Below are 23,488 nucleotides of genomic sequence, written 5' to 3'. Positions count from 1 at the left end.
TCCAGGAGGTGGCGACAGTTCCCCAGCCGCCTCACTCTCCCGTCCAGGAGGAGGTGGAGTTGGTGATGCTGCTGCCGCCTTCTCACGTTCCTGTCTAGGAGGCGGCGGCGACGGGGTCGCTGCCTTCTCAAGTTGCTGTCCAGGAGGCAGCGGTACTGGCGCTGCCGTCTCAAGTTGCTGACCAGGAGGGGGCGGTACTGGCGCCGCCGTCTCAAGTTGCTGACCAGGAGGGGGCGGTACTGGCGCCGCCTTCTCAAGTTGCGGACCAGGAGGGGGCGGCACTGGCGCCGCCTTCTCAGGTTGCGGTACAGGAGGGGGCGGCACTGGCGCCGCCTTCTCAAGTTGCTGTCCAGGAGGGGGTGGCGACGGGGTCGCTGCCTTCTCACGTTCCTGTCCAGGAGGGGGCGGCGACGGGGTCACTGCCTTCTCACGTTGCTGTCCAGGAGGGGGCGGCAATGGGGTCGCCTTCTCATGTTGCTGTCCAGGAGGGGGCAGTACTGGCGCCGCCTTCTCACATTGCTGTCCAGGAGGGGGCGGTACTGGCGCCGCCTTCTCAAGTTGCTGTCCAGGAGGGGGCGGCGACGGGGTCGCTGCCTTCTCACGTTGCTGTCCAGGAGGGGGCGGTACTGGAGCCGCCTTCTCACGTTGCTGTCCAGGAGGGGGCGGTACTGGCGCCGCCTTCTCACGTTGCTGTCCAGGAGGGGGCGGTACTGGCGCCCCCGCCTTCTCACGTCCCTGTCCAGCAGGAGCTGGGGAGTTCTGTGGAGCCACCCAGGAGCTGGAGAGACTTCGGGGTGGCGGTCATGGCTCTGGTCCTGCTCTCCATCATCTTCTTCGCTCCTGAGTTCACCCAGCCTCTTCAGGACCTGGCCTCGTTGGCGACCAATCCCTGGTCGTCTTGCAACAACGGCGTGGGAGGTTCTCGTCCGGAGCAGTGGCCTGCCTCGTTCTGGTTCCTGCTTCGCAGTTTTGTTCCTCACAGAGGTCGTCCGCCCGAATCACCCCGTGGGGACCCTGGTGCTTGGCGTCCGGGTCGTCCTCCTGACCTGTCCACCTGGACGCCTCGTGTTTGGTGCCCTGGATGGCCACCAGTCTGGGGTTCGGGGGGGGCGTGCCCTCCTCCGGACCCCCTTCAGCCCACCCCTGCCTGTGTTAATTAGTGTCTGTTTTTTTTTTCGTTTAGGCACGTCTGGGAGCCGTGCCTTTGAGGGGGGGGGGTACTGTCATGATCCTGCCGCTTCAGCACGAGCTGTGCGGCTGTGCTGATTGGGAGGCACACACCTGTGCCTCATGCGGCCTGATCATCCCCCGTATATATAGGACCCGGTGACGACTGGTCCTCCGCCAGTTCGTTGAGCTTTATGTCCCGTTCCAGCACTCTCGTATTCCTGACTGAACCTGTGTGTACCGACCTCCGTCCGTTCTCTGACCAACCTTGTAAGCCTGACTCCTTGACACTTCTGCCTGCGTTGATTGTTTCCCCGTGTACTGACTACTGCCTGCCCACTCATCTGCTCTCTTCGCCCGACGCCCCAACAACCGCTGCTGCACCGGACTGCCTGCTCGATCCCCGACCTCGGTATACAATAAACGTGTCTCTTCTTGAACTACCTTGCGTCTTCCGAGTTCCTGCATTTGGGTCCTACCTCTCGTTCAGATGGGACGTGACACTGTCTGCCTGATCCCAGACCTTGGACCCAATAAAGGTTTCCTCTGCACTGTCTGCTTGTCTCTTGAGTCGTGCATTTGCGTCCACCCGCGAGCCCCGTTCGTGACAGTTATAAGGAAAATTGCAATGAAGGTTGATTAATATCTGTTTTGTTTCGCTGATTGAAGTTTAGTATGGGGTTATCCAGAATGCCACCTGATCAGACTAGAAAACAGGCATAATTACGATAACTACGGGCTGAGGACACGACACACCACAGTAAAAATTGTTTCTGCTTCGATGGTCGTCCTCACGTTTCTCCTCTTTGCTTTCTCAGGCACATTTCTGCAGTGGCATAAAAAAAGAAACTTTAAATACCCCGTGGAAAAAGCACAACACGCCGTAATTAATCATTTGCTCGTTTCCATTAGGTATATTGTGTTTATTTGAAAGCAACTTGAAAGCCACCCAGTTAGTGATCACGCTTACAGGGACACTAGGCAGCGTGCAGTGTCCAAGTGACAGCTTCCAACAGCTGTCTGTTAAGGTGGTTAGGGGTGAGATTACTTTACTAATGGCCTTATCGCTTCATCTCTCTTTCTGTCCCTCTGCGGCCTTTCCATTCCACTACAATTCAAAAGCTTCTGCCTCCAACACAGCCAATCAGCTGGAAACATTGCTCAAATACTGTTGGCTGCCAGCAGTCAATTTCAGCTCTTTTCTCTCCGAGTGGAACAGAATTTATGAAGACATGGTTTGAGTCAGTCAGATTTTTTTTTTTTTTTTTTGTCAGGTTGTTTTAACATCTGACATTTATCTCATTCCTCACGTTTTGTACTAGTTGGCACTCACTCTAAATCCCCTTAATTTTATTCCTATGTCTTGAAGTACCGGAATAAATCCACATGATTATTTTAAATGTAATTTGCCAACACAGAATATTCATGTCACTGTATGAAATTGTTACCATCAATGCAAACGGCAGCATTTGTCTGGCCTCAGCAATGGTAAGGAAATAAATGGAAGTAGGCCACCGAGCGCAGCAAAGCGTCATAGCAGGCATTTGAATTTCAAAGTGCCAGAGTAAATCAAGTTTAACGAGAGGCAAAAATAAAAATATCGAGTGCAGCTTTTTATAAAATGTGCTGTGTTTGCAGTTTACTCCATGGTTTATCTCCTCCCGAGGTGTGATCTATTAACACACTGTGCATAGATAATGTTGGTAATGTCAAAGTGATGTGCAATTACATGTAATTACACAAAGACTCGAAGGAGGATTTTGATTCTAGATTATGTACAAAGTAAAGCTACTTTCCCCTCAAAGACCTGATACAATTGCAGCTTGACACGAATTATGTTCTTTTTCAAATCAATTCCTTCTACAGTTGACGGCGGTTCATTTTAAGAGGTAAATTGATCCAGATTCTTTGTTTCATTCAGAGGAGCAGATGCTTTAGAATGTTAGATTGAAGCCCTTCCTCTTTGTCACCGACGCAAGTGATTGATGCAGAGAACCGTTACAGTATCAAGCAGTATTGATTTCCTTACACAGGCCTACGAATGTTCCTTATCCTGACGAGCCAATTCACTGCTCTTACATTCTGGCCTCGGACTCACTGGGGTGTTTGCTTGACATGATGGAACAAAGCCATGTGAATTTGTTGCGCTATTCCAAAATCCACCCCCGGGATTAAAAGTGACAAAATACTGAGCACATAACCCCAGTTTAATTTTCTCTTTCCAGATGGACTTGCTCACACCTGAGATGTGAAGTGTGTTATGTGAGCCAAGGTGTTTTCCCACCTCACTGGTGGTGGGGAGAAATGCTGCACTCTGTTGCCATGACAGCAGAGGTTCTCTTTGTTCTCTGGTTCCTGATGAGTGCTGCTGAGAGTAATCCTATAACAACCTTACCAGTTAGCCGTGAACGTCTGGAAAGGGTGTTGACCCAGGCCAGAGAGGACAAAGCGGTCCCCAAGCAGCTGCAGCCAGAAGACAACGATACTTTGGGTCCGAACAGAACTGGCATGAGCCGCACCAGGTCTAACCTCAGCTTCTACAGCCGTGGATCTAAGGTTGGGAAGTCCCAAGAGCTGTGGACTGAGCAAGATAACTTCAACCAAATAGACGTAGGCCCCACAAGTGACGTCACCCTGTCTTTGGAAGCCATCGACGAGTACTCCTACCCAGACTACAGGGGAAAAGGCTGCATGGATGAGAGCGGTTTTGTATTTGCAATCGGTGACGAGTTCACCCCAGGCCCGTCCACATGCCCTTGCCTCTGTACAGATGAAGGTCCTCTGTGCAGCAAGCCAGACTGTCCCAGGGTGCACCCTCGCTGCATTAAAGTGGACACAAGTCAATGCTGTCCGCAGTGCAAGGAGAAAAAGAACTACTGTGAATTTCGGGGAAAAATCTACTCTACACTAGAAGAGTTTAAGGTGAGTTCATGAACGGCATTCACTTATTTACTTGAGATGATCCAAGTGGAACAAAAAGCTGACAAAACCATCTTTGACGTTCAAATGAGTCTATGTCAAGCACTGCATTAAAAGTAGCTGCCCTCCTGCAAGCAAGGGGGGAAGAAGGCATGAAGGCAGATTTATAATGCCAAAGGTCTTTGTTCTCTCTACAATATTTCTTAAGGCTCAATTTCAACGTGCAGCTTCAGCAAAGTCATTTCATATTATTACTGTTGTCGTAGTCTTATACGTGCAAGCTAGAAGTCTCTTAACGATTAGCATGGATCAAGTGTGTGCTGCAAGTATTTGTCTAACAAGGTCACAGTTAACATGTAGCACCCATTTAACGCAATGCATGTGATTGCCTAAACTGGACGTGAACCTTGAGATTGCTCGCAGCTGTAAAAAAGCGGCTTAATGTCACGTCTGCTGAGATAAACCAAAAAAAAAAAAAAAAAAAAAAACATTCTCACACAAGCATCATGCATTAGTCTTTGTGCCAAGCAGTCGGATTTGCAACAGGCAGGTTGTTATGCGTGATTTCTAACTTCTTTGGGAAGTGCTGCCTCGCTCTAGTTTTTTCACAGCGAAGTGGCATGCCGAGACAAGGCTCTGCAATCAGCAGGGCTGTCAGAATTAACCTTAGTTCTCTTGATGGGACAAAAGGTATGCTGTTATGCACTAGGGGACTGCCAAACAAGCCTTCCACAGGGACGATAGGAGCTGCCTCGATGTCTTTCAATGGGTACACAATCAGTTCCAGTCTGCAAAGACATTTTGAACTTGTTTTGTTAAAACTCTATTCAAAGATACGCCTAGAAAATTCTGATGACGTTATTGTCTTTGTATTCCTTCTGATTTTCACACTGTCTTCCTTTTAGATGATCAAACTAATTTATTTGCCTCACTTTACCCCATATTAGATTATTTGGTCATTTTTAGACTTTACAGTTACTGTTCGTGGAGCCTCCATTATGGAAGCAACCAAGGGTGAAATTTGAATGATGTGAATCGGCAGTACATGAAGTTACCAGAATGTTTACATACACATTAATCAGTTCATTCTGTCTAGCTTTCAATTTTATATCTCACTTCCCTGTTTATATGAAATATGTGTTACTTCATTTTTGGCCAAACTCTGTCTAGCTCAGAAGCACTATGAGATCATGACTATCCTTTCATCTTGCTGGTGCGGCTGCTACTTCCCATTTTTTAACTGTTTTACCAAAGCGATAACTTTGCAGCTCGATACATCTTGTAATATATTAATGTTTTATTTTTTGCACATGGAATTTCTGTCTGTTGTGGTTGTGTATGCTGACATCAAAGGGAACAAAATAGCTCCTAGAAACAATGTGTCCAAACAATACCTGCAGTACTGCACTCTGAAACAAAGGTCCTTTCACGGTTATTGGATGCCGATCAAAAGTAAAGAATGGACGCAACACACAAATTCAAGTTTGTAAATATTGATAAATCACACGTGTGTGTCAAATATGGGTAAAGACAATTTAAGCACATATTTGTGCATATGTGCTGTTTGTGAAAACCTCACACTTCAGACAGTGTTGGATCATTCTCAGGCTTTGCCCTCCAATGCTACCTGCCCCTGTAGTTTAAAAAATATCAACACTATGTGTAAATATTTGTTTGAGTCGCTAATGGTGAGATGAAGACAAAAAAGAATAAAAACAAAAAGGAAAAATGATTGTTGATCATTTGCATAGGTTTACATCACATCCTGTTAAAGTAAAGTAGATACACGCACACAGGCAATTGCACACACACACCCACACCCACATTTGCACATGCACATGCACGTGCATGCACACATACACACATCTGATGGGGCTGCCAATTTAGCTACTAAGACGATTTTAAAACTTGGCCATTTGCTGCTTTCACAGCAATGTAGGAGAATTTATTCTCCAATTGAAGAAATGTGTTTTCCGACCACAATGCGCCATGGAATAAAAAGCCCCAATTGATTCAACGAGTAACAGAGAGAGACTTAACCTGAAAATGCAAAGACGAGTGGAAGCACACTGTCCCGTATAGAAAAGTGCCCACACTCACCACCTACGACACTTCTAAAGCTAAGCCACGTGTTTAAATGACATTACATTGCTTGCTATAACGTACTTCTTTTAATGCTTATTGAATGTGTGCGTGTGTGTGCACATGCATTTGTCTGTGTGTGCACAAGCATCTGTGTGTGTTTGTATGAGAGAGAGAGAAAACGAGCGAGCAATAGAGCACATGCGTGCATTATCTGACAAAAAACACCTGAAGGACTCCAAGATAGCGAGAAATAGGATTCTCTGGTCTGATGAGATCAAAGTACAACTTTTCTGCTTAAATTCTAAGAGGTATGTGTCGAGAAAACCAGGCACGGCTCAACGTGTCCAATACAGTCCCAACAGTGAAGCATGGTGGTGGCAGCCCCGTGCTGTGGGGGTGTTTAGTCGGCTAGTCAGGATTGAGAGAAAGATGAAGGCAGCAATGTGGAGACACGTACTGGTTGAAAAGTTGCTCCAGAGTACTCAGGACCTAAGGTTTACCTTCCAACAAGACAACGACCCGAAACACACAGCCAAGACAATGAAGGAGTAGGTTCAAGAAAACTGTGACTGTCCTTCAGTGGCCCTGCCAGAGTCTAGACTTGAATCCAATAGATCTCAAAATGGCTCTGCGTCACTGCTCCCCATCTAACCTGATGGAGCTTCAGAGGGGCTGCAATGAAGAATGGCTGAAACTTCTCAAAGTGGGATGTGCAGAGCTTGTGGCATCATATTAAAAAAAATACTTGAAATCCTCAAGTACCAGTCTGGTCCTCAGAACTGTGAGCCCAACACTCTGACCAATTTCTCCATCATGCCAGCACATTAGTCAAATGATGATGAAATCGCATCAGAGTTTTTGTTCCCCCCAGATAATTTACGTAGGTGAGCATATGTTATTTACTCACAAGGCTTGTATTTGGCTCTCATACAAAGTTGCAATTTTATTTATTTATTTTTTGTAAACATACATCGCTTTATGTGTGTGTTGTAAATTTGTTTGCTTAACCCCGGGAGTCTGAAGACCCAACAGAATTAAATCATTATTAGTAAGCCAGCATCAACAGATGGTGCTCTGCTCTCATGTTGTCTTGATCATTTGTTGTTTCTTTATGGATGTAGAGGAAAATATTTGCCACGTGCATTGCCATCCATATTGAAGCCTTTTTTGTATCATAAAAAAAATTATATTATACTTTATGGAACAATCCTATCGCTTGGATACACTTTGTACCAAAATAACTGGCTGAGCATCTGCTTTCCACCTCATTTTATTACTTAATGTTCAATTATTTTACCTTTATGAATCTATTCAGTAACAGTGTTTTTCTTCAGATCTATCTTTCTCCCATCTGAAGTCTTGTGGATTTTTTTGCATGTTACTCTACTGGAATGAAAAACAAACTGCGTAATTAAATGAGTTGACTCAACCTCACAATGCAAAGTACAAACTTGAGCATGAATTTTATCAATAAAACATTTTTGTAAACCCATAATGATGAGGTCATACTGACTCATGATTTCATTTTCGTAATGATGACAATCAATCTGGTTTCCAAATTCATCATAGTGCAGATTGAAGTTTTATCAAAGTGCGAAATAGTATAAGAGTAAACACTGATAAAGATGTCAGTTCAAGCTTTGTTGGATCTTAGTGGGCCTTTTTATACAGTAGATCATAACATATTGCCTAAAAGGTTGGAAACAAAAGTAGGACTAAATGGAACAGCTCTCAGTCGGTTGAAGTCCTATCTGAAGGAAGGGAGTTATTTTGTAACCAGTAGAAGTGTTCAATCTCATCTTATGGCAATGACATATGGGTCCCTCAAAGGGTCAATTCTTGGCTCCCATCTGTTCAGCCTGGATATGCTACCCTTGGGTCAAATTCTTCAGAACCTTAATGTTGACTATCCTAACTTTGCAGATGGCACACAGTTATATCTAGCGGTGTCTCCAGATGACTGCAGTTCACTTGAGGTGCTGTGTCACTGTCTAAAATGGATAAATAATTGGAAGAGACAAAACTTTCTTCAGTAAAACCACAATAAAACAGAGACAATTGCTGTTGGTAAATACCTGGAGTCGTTCTCTTGAAAGACAACGGACTGTCATGGTCCTGCCGGTCCAGCCCTGGCTGTGCGGGTCCCCGCGCAGCAGCACTGATTAGGAGGCGGACACCTCCGCCTCATCAGAAGTGATTAACCCCTGTATATATAGGACCCAGCGGACGGTCTGGCTTTGCCAGATCGTTGCCACCCATGCCTTGTTCCCGCACTTCCACATTCCTGACGCCAACCTCCCGTGTACCGACCAACGGCCGTTTCTTGACTAACCCCGGAAGCCTGTCGCGCCTGTTCCTGCTGCTTGTGCTGACTGACTCCCCGGTTACCGACTTTGGAAGGAATAAAGACTTTCTCCTAACTGCCTTCCTGTCCACCTTGTCGTGCATTTGGGTCCGCCCTCGAGTCCTGGTCATGACACGGACCAAGTCCCTGACATTTGTTTGTTGATGGACTCCAGTCTGACTTTCAAGTCATATCAAATCAATACCTTAAACAGCCATTTATGATGTAAAGAACCTATCCAGAGTGAATTCTTGCATGTGGATGAATGAGAAGTATGCTTTTATCTTAAGTAAGCTTGACTATTGCAATGATCTTCTGACTGGACTTCTCCCAAAGACCATTAAAGCATTACAGCTCTTTCAGAATGCTGCAACTCGGGTTCTGAACAGAACAAAGAGATTAGAACATAGTACTCTGTTTCTCTACTTCATCTCTTAGTCATCTTTAGAAGAAACTTTAAAATTCTGCAACTGGTCCAGAGATCACTAGAAGGTGAAGGTCCTGAATGCATGAAAGACATGCTCATGCAATATAAGCGCAGTAGTGCTCAGAGACTGCCGACTAAGCTCAGATAACGAAGCAGCAAGTCCAAAGTGAACACTAAAGTAGTAAAGTAGTAGCTCATATGCTGCAGGCAAATGGAATAAGTTGCCAAAAGAATTGAACTCAGCCCCAAGTGTCAATGTCTTTTAGTCCAGGTTCCAAACTCTTCTAATGTCTTTTAGAAGACTTCTAAATGATCTGTCCTGCACTTAATTTTGCTCTAAATTTCTTTAAAAATGTTTTTCCAGTTGCTTTTTATATTTCTCAATGTTTGACATTTTTTTCATCTTGTAAATCACCTTGAGTTACCATATATATGAAATAGGCTATATAAATACATTTTCTTTGTTTTGCTGTGCTTTACTAATAAAGTCAGCAAGAAGTCATACAATAGATGGTTCAAAATGACATTTAGGTTTTAAAGGCTATATGTAACACTTTTCTGGAAAATAGAGCCACTGAGAATTTATCTGACTTGTTGTACACCTGTAAGAGACTCCTCTCATCTTTTGTGTTGAATGTTACTTGAATACAAGGTTAAAACCTCTTGTTTTATAAGCACCTAAAAAATAAATATACAGCTGTTTAATACCTATGTTCATACCATGAAAGACTTTGTGAGACAACAATGGCAAGGAAAAAATTAAAAAGGTGGCTTCCACTCGATTGTTGTTCTAACACATTTTAGTGTGTCAATTCTGTTTCCCAGGTGTCTCCGTGTGAGAAATGTCGATGTGAGCCAAGTGGAGAGGTGTTGTGTTCTGTGTCGGCCTGCCCTCAGACAGAATGTGTGGACCCAGAATATGAGCCGGACCAGTGTTGTCCAATTTGCAAGAGCGGTAAGTGACGGATGTTTCCTTCCAGAGGACTTGGATACAAGGGAGAACACTTGTTTTTACTCGTATATCGGCAGTCCACAGATTTAGTCAGTTCATACATCATAACAAAGAATAGGTTTGTTCATTCTCTTCCACCCTGTCTGGACCCTGTCGTTAGATTTACACTGCAGGTCTAAGTGCCCAGTTCAGATTTTGATTTGTCAATAGCTGTGCATTTAAGTGACTCGCATGTGTGTTTACATTCACTGAATAACAAGCCACATCCACAAAATGCATGTAAAAATATGTTGAGTCTGAAGGTACAGGGAGATGACATCCTTGGGGAGAGTGCCATGATCTATGGCACAGGTGTCAAACTCAAGGCTTGGGGGCCAGATCTGGCCTGCCACATGATTTCATGTGGAACGCAAAGGCAAATCATGTTTGTCGATTTCCATGATTCTTGTTAAAATCTGTTCCAAAATTTCACATTGTCATATCATAAATGATGATATTGGGATATTGCAAGTATTTTTGCATTAGCAAACATCAACAATTGTTGAAAGTTTACCCTTTATTTCTGATTCCAAAACCAGTTCATGAATTTCATGTGTAAATATGATGAGGTGATTAAAGATTTTTATGGGTTCAAAGTCGTAATGGTCCTCTGAGGGAAACCATAACTACTATGACAAAAATGAGTTTAACACACATGATCTTTGGAAAATGGATGCCCCAGTGTGGTGTGCCATCATAAATAGAGATCCTGTATTCTCATGTTTTGTTGTTAGTGGTAAAAGTTGCATTAACCCTTTTAAGAAGAAATAATGCAATCCAGTGAAATTCAAGTCACTGCTCTTGACGATGATAGACGACAGCCTGTCCTAGTCTCCTTTGTTTCCTTTGGTGTGAAATGAGTATCATTCAGTGTAGAAATACCATCAACGTTGCTCTCTGCAACAAAAAGAATGGCAAAGATGATGCAGTCAGTCTCACTGTGGTGATATTTTAAATACTACAAGCAGATCTGCCAGACACAGACAACATATACAGTGAAGAAAATGGGTATTTGAACACCCGGCTATATTGCAAGTTCTCCCACTTAGATATCATGAAGGGGTCTGAAATTTTCATCCTAGGTGCATGTCCACTGTGAGAGAGATAATCTAAAAAGAAAAATCCAGAAATCACAATGTATGATTTTTTTAATGATTTATTTTTTGTGATACAGCTGCAAATAAGTATTTGAACACCGGTCTATCAGACAGAATCATGACCCTCAAAGACCTGTTAGTCTGCCTTTAAAAGTCCACCATTACTCCATGTATTATCCTGAATCAGATGCACTTCCGTGAGGTCGTTAGCTGTATAAAGACAACTGTCCACCCCATACAATCAGTAAGACTCAAACGTTTAACATGAGCAAGACCAAAGAGCTGTCCACAGACACTAGAGACAAAATTCTACAACTCCACATGGCTGGAAGGGCTACGGAGAAATTGACAAGCAGCTTGATGAAAAAAGGTCCACTGCAATCATTAGAAAATGGAAGACGCTAAGCATGATAGTCAATCTTCAGATATCACCTCATGGGGTCTCAATGATCCTTAGAAAGGTGAGGAATCAGCGACAGGACTTGGTCAAAGACCTTAAAAGAGCTGGGACCACCGTTTCCAAAGTGACTGTTGGTCATACACTAAGACATCATGGTTTGAAATCATGCATGGTAAGGAAGGTTCCCCTGCTTAAACCAGCACATGTCAAGGTCCGTCTTAGGTTTGCCAATGACCATTTGGACGATACAGAGGAGTTTTATGGTCAGATGACACCAAAATGTCTGATCTCGAGAAGATCTCTGTGGAGGAGTGGGCCAAAATCCCACCTGCAGTGTGTGCAAACCTGGTGAACAACTCCAGGAAACGTTTGACCTCTGTATTTTCAAACAAAGGCTACTTTACCAAATATAACATTGGTTTTCTCAGGTGTTCAAATACCTATTTGCAGCTGTATCACACAAATAAGTCATTAAAAAAATCATACATTGTGATTTCTGGATTTTTCTTTTTAGAATATCTCTCTCACAGTGGACATGCACCTATGATGAAAATTTCAGACCCCTCCATGATTTCTAAGTGGGAGAACTTGCAATATAGCAGGGTGTTCAAATACTTATTTTTTTCACCGTTTAATATGTTGCACACAAAGTATATTGTAGTTATTGTGTAACATTACTGTTTGGATCCCTCCCATCAAAATAGAAAAAAAGATGAATGCGTTATCACGTTGGAGCAGAGTTTGAACTTTTAACAGAGGTTTTTGAAATGAAAGGACCAGTTGGCACGGCGACCCATGTAGTTAGACCGTTGGCCTCACAGTTCTGAGGTCCGGGGATTAAATGCCGGCCCCACCTGTGTGGAGTTTGCATGTTTTCCCTGTGCCTGCGTGGGTTTTCTCCGGGCACTCTGGTTTCCTCCCAGATCCCTGAAGACATGCATAAATTAGACACTCTAATTTGCCCTCAGGTGTGATTGTGGGTGGAACTGTTTGTCTCCATCTGCCCTGCGATTGGCTGGCAACCAGTTCAGGGTGTACCATGCCTCTTGCCCGTTGACAACTGGTATTGGCCCGAGCACTCCTGTGACCCTAAGTGGATAGGAAAACTAGTGAATAAATAAATGCTTAACCAAATGACTTTCAGAAGAAATTCAATAATAAATTAAAATAGATTAATATTAACAATTTCTTAAGTTGCCATTAAACTCATAAAACCTTTAAAAAATATTAAGCATGCACATTAATGAATATTCCCGACAATTTTACTATCAAAATAAATGAAAAGTTGAATTTCTGTTTCTTTCCCCTAAAAACAAAACTGTAGTAATGTTCACCTGCTCCATTTTGGCAGACAACATGATGACAGTCCAGTTGTTAAACACAGCATACAAATACTAAGAGGGATTGGTGTTGCTTTTGGCAGTGCTCCATCTTTTCTCCTTTGGTCTGCACCGTGGATTTGCTGAGCTGCAGCTTCACGCACATCTGCTTCGAGACAGATGTGGCATGGGTGCAAAATTACATTCACAACTGTCACCAAGTCCTCACGCTATCTGTGCCGAGAATTACAGTATTTGCCGTGTTGCGATGTATTCCTTCCATATTTCCGCAAGACTGAGTTCTGCTACAATATCAGGAACCGTGAGATTGTACTTTTTCAAGCAATAGGGATGTATGGCTGGCATTTTGAAACTTTTGCTCCACAAAGGACAACACACTGTCACTACAACAGGTCAAAAGGATTGGATCATTTTCTGGGGTTGAACTACATTTTACTCATATCTATATCTGATAGCTTGAGTCCACTTTGGGTTGATGAAAACTTTGGAAGGTTTTAATGTAGTTTTAGTCACATCAGTGGCATCGCTAGCTCTTGACGTTCGGGGTGGATTAATCTCCCTCCCTCCCAAAAAAATATGGTCGATGTGGCATGTGTGTGATTGAGCTGGAATAGATTTGTGGACTTCTTCAAGCTGCTTCTGTGGTTTCTTTGTATTTGGATGAATATATATTGATAACAAAGTCAATCAGTCGAACAGAATAAGATTTTTAGAAGAGAGTGAAAAAGAAAAAAGGGAGTGGGGGAAAAGATAACTAAATAATCAAGGAAAAGAAGATGATAAAATACAGAGCATTAGCTGTAAACAAGGTGAGGAAAGAACATCATTGTAAAAAAATGCCATTTATAAAATAGAAATTAAGTCATTGATTCAATGACTTTCATTTTCATCATTTTATAGTGAAGTACAAAAGAGGTCATTCAATCCCTACCATGTTCAGGTGTGAAGAATTGACATAGATGTACGATTTATTCCTAATTTGATTTTATTCCTCAATTGAGAATTGAGTGACTGAGTCTTAGACATGCACATGCATTTTAAAACACACGCACTTGTACCAAACACAAACCTGCTGCTGCCGTTCAAAGCAGCTCTGTGACAAGGAGAACTAACACCGTATTAAATGATATCATCTGTTCATATACCCTGTAGCCAGTGAGACAGGAAATTATAACACACAAAAAGCGAAGTCTGTAATTAAGTACCACCCACAAGCCACGTTTTAAACAACGAACACACACAACGCATCTTAAACGCACAGTGAAGCTTTCCCAGATGAAGGCTCGAAGGAATCATCAGCATAAAAGTGCAGGCAGCGGAACACTAGAGACACATTTTTCTCACTGGATATTTAGAAATGTTTAAAGACAATAAATATTGTGTTGTTGTGATCTAACGCAACAATATCACTTACTTAAGAAGGGGTTGTGTCACTGTTTGAACTAAAACGATATTGAACATCATTAAAGATGGTGTGATGTTGTGATCCAGATTAATACATATACAATACCTACTGTAGGTGTCATGATCCTGCCGCTTCAGCACGAGCTGTGCGGCTGCGCTGATTGGGAGGCACACACCTGTGCCTCATGCGACCTGATCATCCCCCGTATATATAGGACCCGGTGACGACTGGTCCTCCGCCAGTTCGTTGAGCTTTATGTCCCGTTCCAGCACTCTCGTACTCCTGACTGAACCTGTGTGTACCGACCTCCGTCCGTTCTCTGACCAACCTTGTAAGCCTGACTCCTTGACACTTCTGCCTGCGTTGATTGTTTCCCCGTGTACCGACTCCTGCCTGTCCGCTCATCTGTTCTCTTCGCCCGACGTCACAACAACCGCTGCTGCACCGGACTGCCTGCTCGATCCCCGACCTCTGCATACAATAAACGTGTCTCTTCCTGAACTACCTTGCGTCTTCCGAGTTCCTGCATTTGGGTCCTACCTCTCGTTCCGATGGGACGTGACAGAATGAACTGGCCATCACAGAACCCAGCAGGAAAGACCCGGCGTCGCCGGGACCGACGCAAGTTAGACCGTTTGCCGGAGGACCAAGCCTGTCCAATCCGGGTAGGCTCCCAGACGTCCTCCACTTCTGTATTTTACGCTCCGCCAGCGAGGTATGAATATGTCCCGAACACGACCCATCTGGCTCCTCATATTCTTCTGGACTCTGACTTTTCGGAATATGAGGAGGACCGTGATTTGTATGACCGGCTGGCGGAGTACGACTCCGATTATTCTGACTATGAATCTGCTCGTCCGATCTTTCATCCCAGTCAGTTTGTTTCACCTCCCCGCGTTTCCAGCACCCGAACGTCTACACCCGGTAGTTTTAAGTACACCAATCCGTATGAGGGAACTCGCTTGGCCATCTACCCGGGACCTCCGCGTGGCGGCCAGAGGAGACGCCCCGGCCGGGCACTCCCTGGTGTCTCTCGCTGCGCGGCAACGAAGACACCGTCCTCCCACTCCTCGCCGGCAACGGTGAGACCCGCAGACCCGCACCTGGTGGCGAAGCTTCCAGCCCAGAGGGAGGAGGAGTCGCCAAATCCCGAGGCGTTCTACCGTGAAATGCGGGCAGAGATAGAGCGGCAGAGCGCCGAATTGGCGGCTCTCACGGCCCAGGTCCGGCAAGGATTGGCGATCCAGCCGAGCTTCGCTGACGTCGCAACGGCGACGGACTCACTGGTGACTCAGGTTCACGTTGCCGTGGAAACCGACCTGCCCCCTTGCCAAGTGCACGCCACAGTGGGAACAGACTCGCCACCTCGCCAAGTGCACGTAGCTGTGGAGACTGACCCGTCTCCTCGCCATTCCCACGTCGAGGTTTTGGCGGTTCCGAGCAGAGCTCACGCGGCAGTTGGAACTGACCCGCTCCCGAGACACGCCCACGTGTCAGTTTCGACTGACTCTCCGCCTACTCAGGTTCATGATGCCCTGGAAACGGATTCGCCACCGCGCCACGCCCACGTTGCTGTTTCAACGGATGCAGTGCAAGCTCACGTGGCAGTGGGGACCGACCCGATGCCGCCTCACGCTGCTGTCCAGGAGGTGGCGACGTCTCCACAGCCACTTCTCGTCCGTGCTCTGGAGTGGCAGTGGTGACCGGCCCGCGGTCGCTCCCTGTTCCTGCTCTGTCGGCGACCGGCCCGCGGCCACTCCCCGTTCCTGCTCTGTCGGCGACGGGCACGCCCTCACGTTCCTATCCAGGAGGTGGCGACAGTTCCCCAGCCGCCTCACGCTCCCGTCCAGGAGGAGGTGGAGTTGGTGATGCTGCTGCCGCCCTCTCACGTTCCTGTCCAGGAGGCGGCGACGGGGTCGCTGCCTTCTCACGTTCCTGTCCAGGAGGGGGCGGTACTGGCGCCGCCTTCTCACGTTCCTGTCCAGGAGGGGGCGGTACTGGCGCCGCCTTCTCACGTTGCTGTCCAGGAGGGGGCGGTACTGGCGCCGCCTTCTCACGTTGCTGTCCAGGAGGGGGCGGTACTGGCGCCGCCTTCTCACGTTGCTGTCCAGGAGGGGGCGGTACTGGCGCCGCCTTCTCACGTTGCTGTCCAGGAGGGGGCGGGACTGGCGCCGCCTTCTCAAGTTGCTGTCCAGGAGGGGGCGGTACTGGTGCCGCCTTCTCAATTTGCTGTCCAGGAGGGGGCGGTACTGGCGCCGCCTTCTCAAGTTGCTGTCCAGGAGGGGGCGGTACTGGCGCCGCCTTCTCTCGTTCCTGTCCAGGAGGCGGCGTTACTGGCGCCGCCTTCTCAAGTTGCTGTCCAGGAGGGGGCGGTACTGGCGCCGCCTTCTCAAGTTGCTGTCCAGGAGGGGGCGGTACTGGCGCCGCCTTCTCAAGTTGCTGTCCAGGAGGGGGCGGTACTGGCGCCGCCTTCTCAAGTTGCTGACCAGGACGGGGCAGTATTGGCACCGCCTTCTCACGTTGCTGTCCAGGAGGGGGCGGTACTGGCGCCGCCTCCTCATGTTCCTGTCCAGGAGGGGGCGGTACTGGCGCCGCCTTCTCACGTTCCTGTCCAGGAGGGGGTGGTACTGGCGCCGCCGCCTTCTCACGTCCCTGTCCAGCAGGCGCTGGGGAGGTCTGTGGAGCCACCCAGGAGCTGGAGAGACTTCGGGGTGGCGGTCCTGCTCTCCATCATCTTCTTCACTCCTGAGTTCGCCCGGCCGCTTCAGGACCTGGCCTCGTTGGCGACCAATCCCTGGTCGTCTTGCAACGACGGCGTGGGAGGTTCTCGTCTGGAGCAATGGCCTGCCTCGTTCTGGTTCCTGCCTCGCCGTTTGGTTCCTCACAGAGGTCGTCCGCCCGAATCGCCCCGTGGGGACCCTGGTGATTGGCGTCCGGGTCGTCCTCCTGACCTGTCCACCTGGACGCCTCGTGTTTGGTGGCCTGGATGGCCACCAGTCTGGGGTTCGGGGGGGGGGGGGGCGTGCCCTCCTCCGGACCCCCTTCCGCCCACCCCTGCCTGTGTTAATTAGTGTCTGTTTTTTTTCGTTTAGGCACGTCTGGGAGCCGTGCCTTTGAGGGGGGGGGGGTACTGTCATGATCCTGCCGCTTCAGCACGAGCTGTGCGGCTGCGCTGATTGGGAGGCACACACCTGTGCCTCATGCGGCCTGATCATCCCCCGTATATATAGGACCCGGTGACGACTGGTCCTCCGCCAGTTCGTTGAGCTTTATGTCCCGTTCCAGCACTCTCGTACTCCTGACTGAACCTGTGTGTACCGACCTCCGTCCGTTCTCTGACCAACCTTGTAAGCCTGACTCCTTGATACTTCTGCCTGCGTTGATTGTTTCCCCGTGTACCGACTCCTGCCTGTCCGCTCATCTGTTCTCTTCGCCCGACGTCACAACTACCGCTGCTGCACCGGACTGCCTGCTGGATCCCCGACCTCGGCATACAATAAACGTGTCTCTTCTTGAACTACCTTGCGTCTTCCGAGTTCCTGCATTTGGGTCCTACCTCTCGTTCCGATGGGACGTGACAGTAGGTGGTACAGTCGGTATATTCTAATTTTAAAATAGGCGGATTTGAGTTTTGATAAAAATGACACCAATGAGAGAATCCTGTTATTTCTTTCCTGCTACTATTTTCTGATTTCACTCTGTATAGCTTACATCTGATAGCATGCACCAAATTTGCAGTGCCATTAGGAGTCAAATGAACAACGCGTACACATTTTCTGCCAACAGTCCAATCCCTCATACCAAATACCATCTGAATTGTCACCAAAATTAAAACACCTATCATTGCATTTTTGCAAAGAAGTGTACTGCCTATTTTTGGGGACATATTCCCATTACCTTTGTTGTGGCTCTGTTACGCAACAAAACATGATACTGCAGATGAATTGCATTTATAAAGGGCAGCTCGGTGGATTAGTGATCAACATGTTCTTCACACAGAGTATTGGCATAGGCCCTTCTAGAAGACCACCTTCCTCCCACACTAGGTTAACTGAAGACTTTATATCGCTGTGCGCATACATGTTTTTGTGTCAAGGGTGTAGCTTGCCTCTCACCCGAAGTCAGGTACCATAGGCTCCAGCTCGTAATGAGGACAAGCCCTGTAGAAAATGGATTGATAGGTTCCTTTAAGAAGAGGAAACATTTCTGAACAATCAGTGACAAGATGGCAGGTTTTGAGTCCACCGGCATAAATGAATAATAAGTATGAGCTATCGAACACTGACATTTTTGGGGTCTAAATTGCCCCTAGGTGTGGTTGTGAGTGCAACTGTTGTCTGTTTTCGTGTGCCCTGGGATTGGCTGGCAACCAGTTCAGGGTGTACAGTGTCTTCTCACCAATGATATCTGGGATCCCCTCCAGCACTCCCGCGACCCTCGTGAGGATAAGCATCTTAGAAAATGAATGGGTGTGAATGTGAATTATTGTTTGTCTATAATTGCCCTACGATTGGCTGGCAACCAACCGGTTTGGGGTTCACCCCACCTCTCACCTAGTGTTAGGTCTTCGTGAGGATGAGAGGTAGAAAATGGATTCATGGATGTATTTGTTACATTTGAAGTGAATAGTCCTCTACAGTTAGGCTTGAATTGACATTACTGAGCTTTTTTTTTTTCATTTTTATTCATAATGATTCCCAACATGTGGGAATCACAAGGGTCATGATCACATTCCACCTAAATAGTGTCAATCACATTTATTTCTACATAGGACAGAGAAGGAAAAACACTTCCCACCAACTATCTTCTTCTTTTCCTTTCTACTTGTCCCACTAGGTAATTAGTGTAACATAAAGTTAGTGGCAGTCACTAAAGTTGTTGCCCTGCCAGCAGATGCAGTTTAAGTATAGACAGATGTTAATAGCTTGTAGAAAATATGTCACATCAAAAGATCACCTCATTAATAGAGAAATAACAAATTACCCTCCCAGGGGACCCTTACCACTGACTGACTGACTGAGTGATTAACTGTTGAGTAAATTTCGGTAACACAAATCACAGACGAAGTGAAACAAAAAACAGTAGATGAAAGACTGAAACATTAGACCTGAGTGTTCAAATGAGATTCCTTATTCAACATCTCTGCTGTCTGTGTGATTTAGCCAGTCTGCTATTTCATTTGTGTATCTTTCATCACTAAATACGGTAAAGTATTGCCATGTTTGATGACTTCATTAATTATGCACAGGCATTATTGTGGCCTTTTCAGCCATGCAAAATCGATGCCTATGGCAGGTCCCCCTGCCTCACGTGTGTTATTCCGTTACTATGCATGGAGACATTTCGGGTAGAGCCAGGGGATGAAGATGAAAGTGCGAGGTATCGCTGACATCTCGGCCAGACAGTTGTTCATGAATATCAAAGAACTGCTGCGAATGGAGGCAGGTTCTCGGCGTTTTACTGATCACCCTGAATCCTTTTACCTCTAAAAGTTTGTGATCAACATTTGCTGGATGCTGTCAAGTTTCATTTAACAGACTATGACAAAGAACATCTGTCAACAATATGATGCAAACATGAAATAATGGGTTCATTATAGCACATACATACATATTTCAAGAATCATACTTTTTATCCTCCTCCATGAGTCGTCACCTTATTGTGACAGAGGAGTTTGTGTGTCAGAATGATCCTAGGGGCCAGGTTGTCTGGAGTTTTATGCCCCTGGAAGAATGACCTAGGGCACCGAGATCCTAATTGAGAGAACAAGCAAAGCATCGTTCTTGTGATGACTAACGTGAGTTGGATCTTGTTTTCCCTCAGTTTGGCCTGGGTCACCAGGGTCTACTGCTCAACCCTGTACACATGGGGCTAAACCTGGTACAGTCCAAGGAAACAACACTGGCCCTTCTTTCCCTTGGGCTTACCACATGTTGGAGTGGTCAAGGGGATCAGATCCAGATCCAGCCTTGAGAATGTCTCGAGCTGTGAGAACACTAATTCTACACCATACAATGACAACAAAGGTTGTTGTATTCTATTTATGTTCAAGGAAAGTTAGAAAAACAGTTTGCGCGAATGCCTCTAAATCACTGTGGCATGCATTTCAATTTCAATCATTAACCAATTACAAGTGACAATTTTCCAAAGTTGAGAACAATTGTAAACTAGCTGACAACTTGAACAGCTCCTACTACAGATTTGAAAAGGACACTTTCACACCCCACACTCACACAGCCACAATCAGACCTCTGACTTCTCCGTTGACCACCCTCGAATAGGATGCGAGACACATCTTCAAACAACAAAACATGGCCAGACCTTGTGTCCCCATCATGCCTCAAATTATGCGAGGACCAGGTTGCTGATAGATCTCTGGGAATGTGCAAAGTACAATCCTGTTTCAAACCCTCCACCATCATCCCAGGCCCCAAGAAACCTGTAATCTCAGGTCTGAATGAGTACAGGCCTGTTGCCTTGATATTTATTGTCATGAAGTACTTTGAACACCTGGTGCTGGATGACCGCAAGAGTATCACAGGATCTCTGGAGTTTGCCTACCGAAACAGGTCTGTGGATGATGCAGGCAACATGGGACTGCACTTCATCCTAGAACACCTCGACAACGTGAGAACCTATGCGAGGATCGTGTTCGTGGACTTCAGCTCTGTATTCAACACCATCATCCTCAAACTCCTCTCCTATAAGCTTCTCCAGCTCATTGTCTCGCAAGCCATCTGCCAGTGAATTTACAGCTTCCTGACGGGCGGGACACAGCAGGTGAGCCTGGGAGAAGCCACCTTATCGATAGACAACATCAGATCAGGTTGTTTCCTCTCCCCACTCTCTTCTCTTTCTACACAAAGGACTGCACTTAAACAAAGCTGGCTGTCAAACTCCTGAAGTTTGCAGATGTCACCACAGTTATTTGCCTCATCAAAGATGGTGACAAGTCTGTGTATCGACAGGACTCTAGACATGGGAGGAAAAGGGTAGAGCAGAGGCAGAGTTGAGTTGTGACTTGGAGAGGGTAGATTGTGAGCCAATGAGTAGAGCCCTACACGTATTGAGGTTTAGTTTAAGGATGTTTTTGTTCATCCAGGTTGTGATGTTTTCCAGGTAGATGGTGAGGGAAGAGGGAGGAATGGCAGAAGTGGCCGTGGAGGAAAGGTAGACCTTTGTGCCATCAGTGTAAAAGTGTAAAAGTGTAAAAGGATCCACGGGGAGGAAGGAGGATTGAGCCCAGCGGCAGGAGGGAGATGGTGATGATTTCGCAGAAATGGCACAGATGCACGGAAATGCAGAGTTGAAACCATTTTCTCATTGGTGTTTTGTCATGAATTGTACTTGTGACTAGTCAGCACCCAGATCACTCAGAAACTCCAAAATTACATTGTTGATTAGACAATATGACACAATCATTTTGATATATGGCATTGGTTTGCAGGAGCGCAAAATTTCTCCTCAACGCCTCTCCCTTTGCCTGTCCTATCTGCTGGGAGTGGTTTGTATGCAGCTTTGTACGTGGGATTAAGGTGCAACTTTTATAGATGCAAAATGAATTGCATGGCAAATTTGTACCTTTAGCAGTCATAATATGGTTTAAACCCTGTTAGTACATCATATTCCACTTCTATTTGTGTGAGCTTTAAATTTGTACCTATTTTTGCCTTTGCAAACCTTTAGTATCAGGCCCACAGTCTGTTGGTTGGGCTGACAATGTGTCAGGTTATTCACAGAAGAGGTGGATGAAGGATTTATGAAGAAAGTAGTCTGGGACTCTTAGTGTAAAATGCTACCCTTGTGTCTTGACAGTGATCAACGAATCTATTATTCCTATCTCATTCATTCATTTTCATTTCCACTTATCCTCACTCGGGTCGCAGGCATGCTGGAGCCTATCCCAGCTACTGTATCTTTGGGAGAGAGACATTATACACCCTTAACCGTCGCCAGCCAATCACAGGGCAAAACAAACAACCATTCGTACACAATTAACCTACGTCTCATGTTTATTTGGGGATGTGGGAGGAAATTGGAGTACCCGGAGAAAACCTTCGCAGACACGGGGAGAACATGGAAACTCCTCACAGACGGGATCGGGATTTGAACCTCTGCGGACATCAGAACGGTGAAGCGAATGTGCTAATCAGTCGGGAACCATGCCGCCTCTTCCCATCCCTTATTTTCAATTTAAAGTCAAGGATCTGCTTTTGAACGATGTTAAACTAAATAAATTAAGTCCAGACAAGCCTCTCTTCATCACGTCAGCTTCAATCTCTCTTGTCCTTTACTCTAGTTGGTTATCACCATGGCAACATACAAGGCAACAAATGGTGTTCTTCAAGATCCAGACATTAGGGTCAGTACTAATCTGGAGGGATGTAATAAACAGTCTGAACCGGAGCCCATATTATCACTTCAAATAGAGCAACATGAGCCATGGTGGCCCTCCTGCCAAGAGCGCTAAATGCTCATTTAAATTAAGAGAAGTATGATTCATCAAAGGCCGTTAAAGATGTGCCTTTTTTTTTTCATCTCGAAAACAACATTATAACGGTTGTTCATAAGTCCATTTGATGAACCTCTCAACCCAGATGCAGACAAACACAAGAAATTTAATTTTAATACACAAACCCCTCTAATGTATTGGAACAGTGAGGAAAAAAACATTTTATTTTTGTCGTTGACTGAAAACATTTGAGCTTATCATCAAAAAATGAGTATGAGAAAAAACACCAACGGTTAAGCTTTTATTTGCAGGTATTTATATCTGGATCTTAAACACCACTTAGAAGACAGCACTTTTTTTTTTGAAAACATAAGCAAAACTATTATTTGATGAACAACATGGTGGCAGCAGCAAAAGAAACTCATCAGTCGACACTCCTGAAATATTACAAGCTCAAAGAAAGATGCAACCAAACTGATTGAAAGATCATTCATCATGCAGCAAGACTGCGCCATGCGTCCGATGTAGAAGTCTTTGGCCTCCTAACGGCATTGCACTATGTAAACAATATTGCTGAGTTTGCTTCTCTAGATTTTGTCCTCGGTCTATCTCATGTTTGAGAGTGTTGGTGGGTTTGAAATGGATTGCTCTGTCGTGTTTGAAGAAAATCCTTCTGAGTTTCTCGAACAATCCAGCCACATAGGGGACCACCACATTTCGCCTGCCGTTTCTGTCTTCAGACTCGGGTGTCATGGCTCTTTTTCTCTTGGCAGATTTGACTAAGGCATACTTTGGGTGCTGACAATAAGATTTCTGTCTCACTGGCCTGGAGACTAGTTGACAACCCGATAGCAAACTAAC

General features: G+C 45.8%; 1 protein-coding gene across 1 annotated transcript in view; it reads left to right on the top strand.

Moving 5' to 3' along the window:
* Positions 1–23,488, top strand: part of vwc2 (von Willebrand factor C domain containing 2) — a 47,687-nt gene that overhangs the window by 11,527 nt on the left and 12,672 nt on the right. Inside the window, exons 2-3 of the mRNA XM_061837256.1 lie at positions 3,393–4,089; positions 9,768–9,897. Of these exons, the coding sequence (XP_061693240.1) occupies positions 3,472–4,089; positions 9,768–9,897 (748 nt within the window). The 5' untranslated portion in view covers positions 3,393–3,471. The remainder of the gene's footprint in view (positions 1–3,392; positions 4,090–9,767; positions 9,898–23,488) is intronic.

The sequence above is a fragment of the Syngnathoides biaculeatus genome, chromosome 12 (assembly GCF_019802595.1).
Source record: "Syngnathoides biaculeatus isolate LvHL_M chromosome 12, ASM1980259v1, whole genome shotgun sequence".
Taxonomy (NCBI): Eukaryota; Metazoa; Chordata; class Actinopteri; order Syngnathiformes; family Syngnathidae; genus Syngnathoides; species Syngnathoides biaculeatus.
This window is presented reverse-complemented; position numbering and strand designations above follow the sequence as displayed.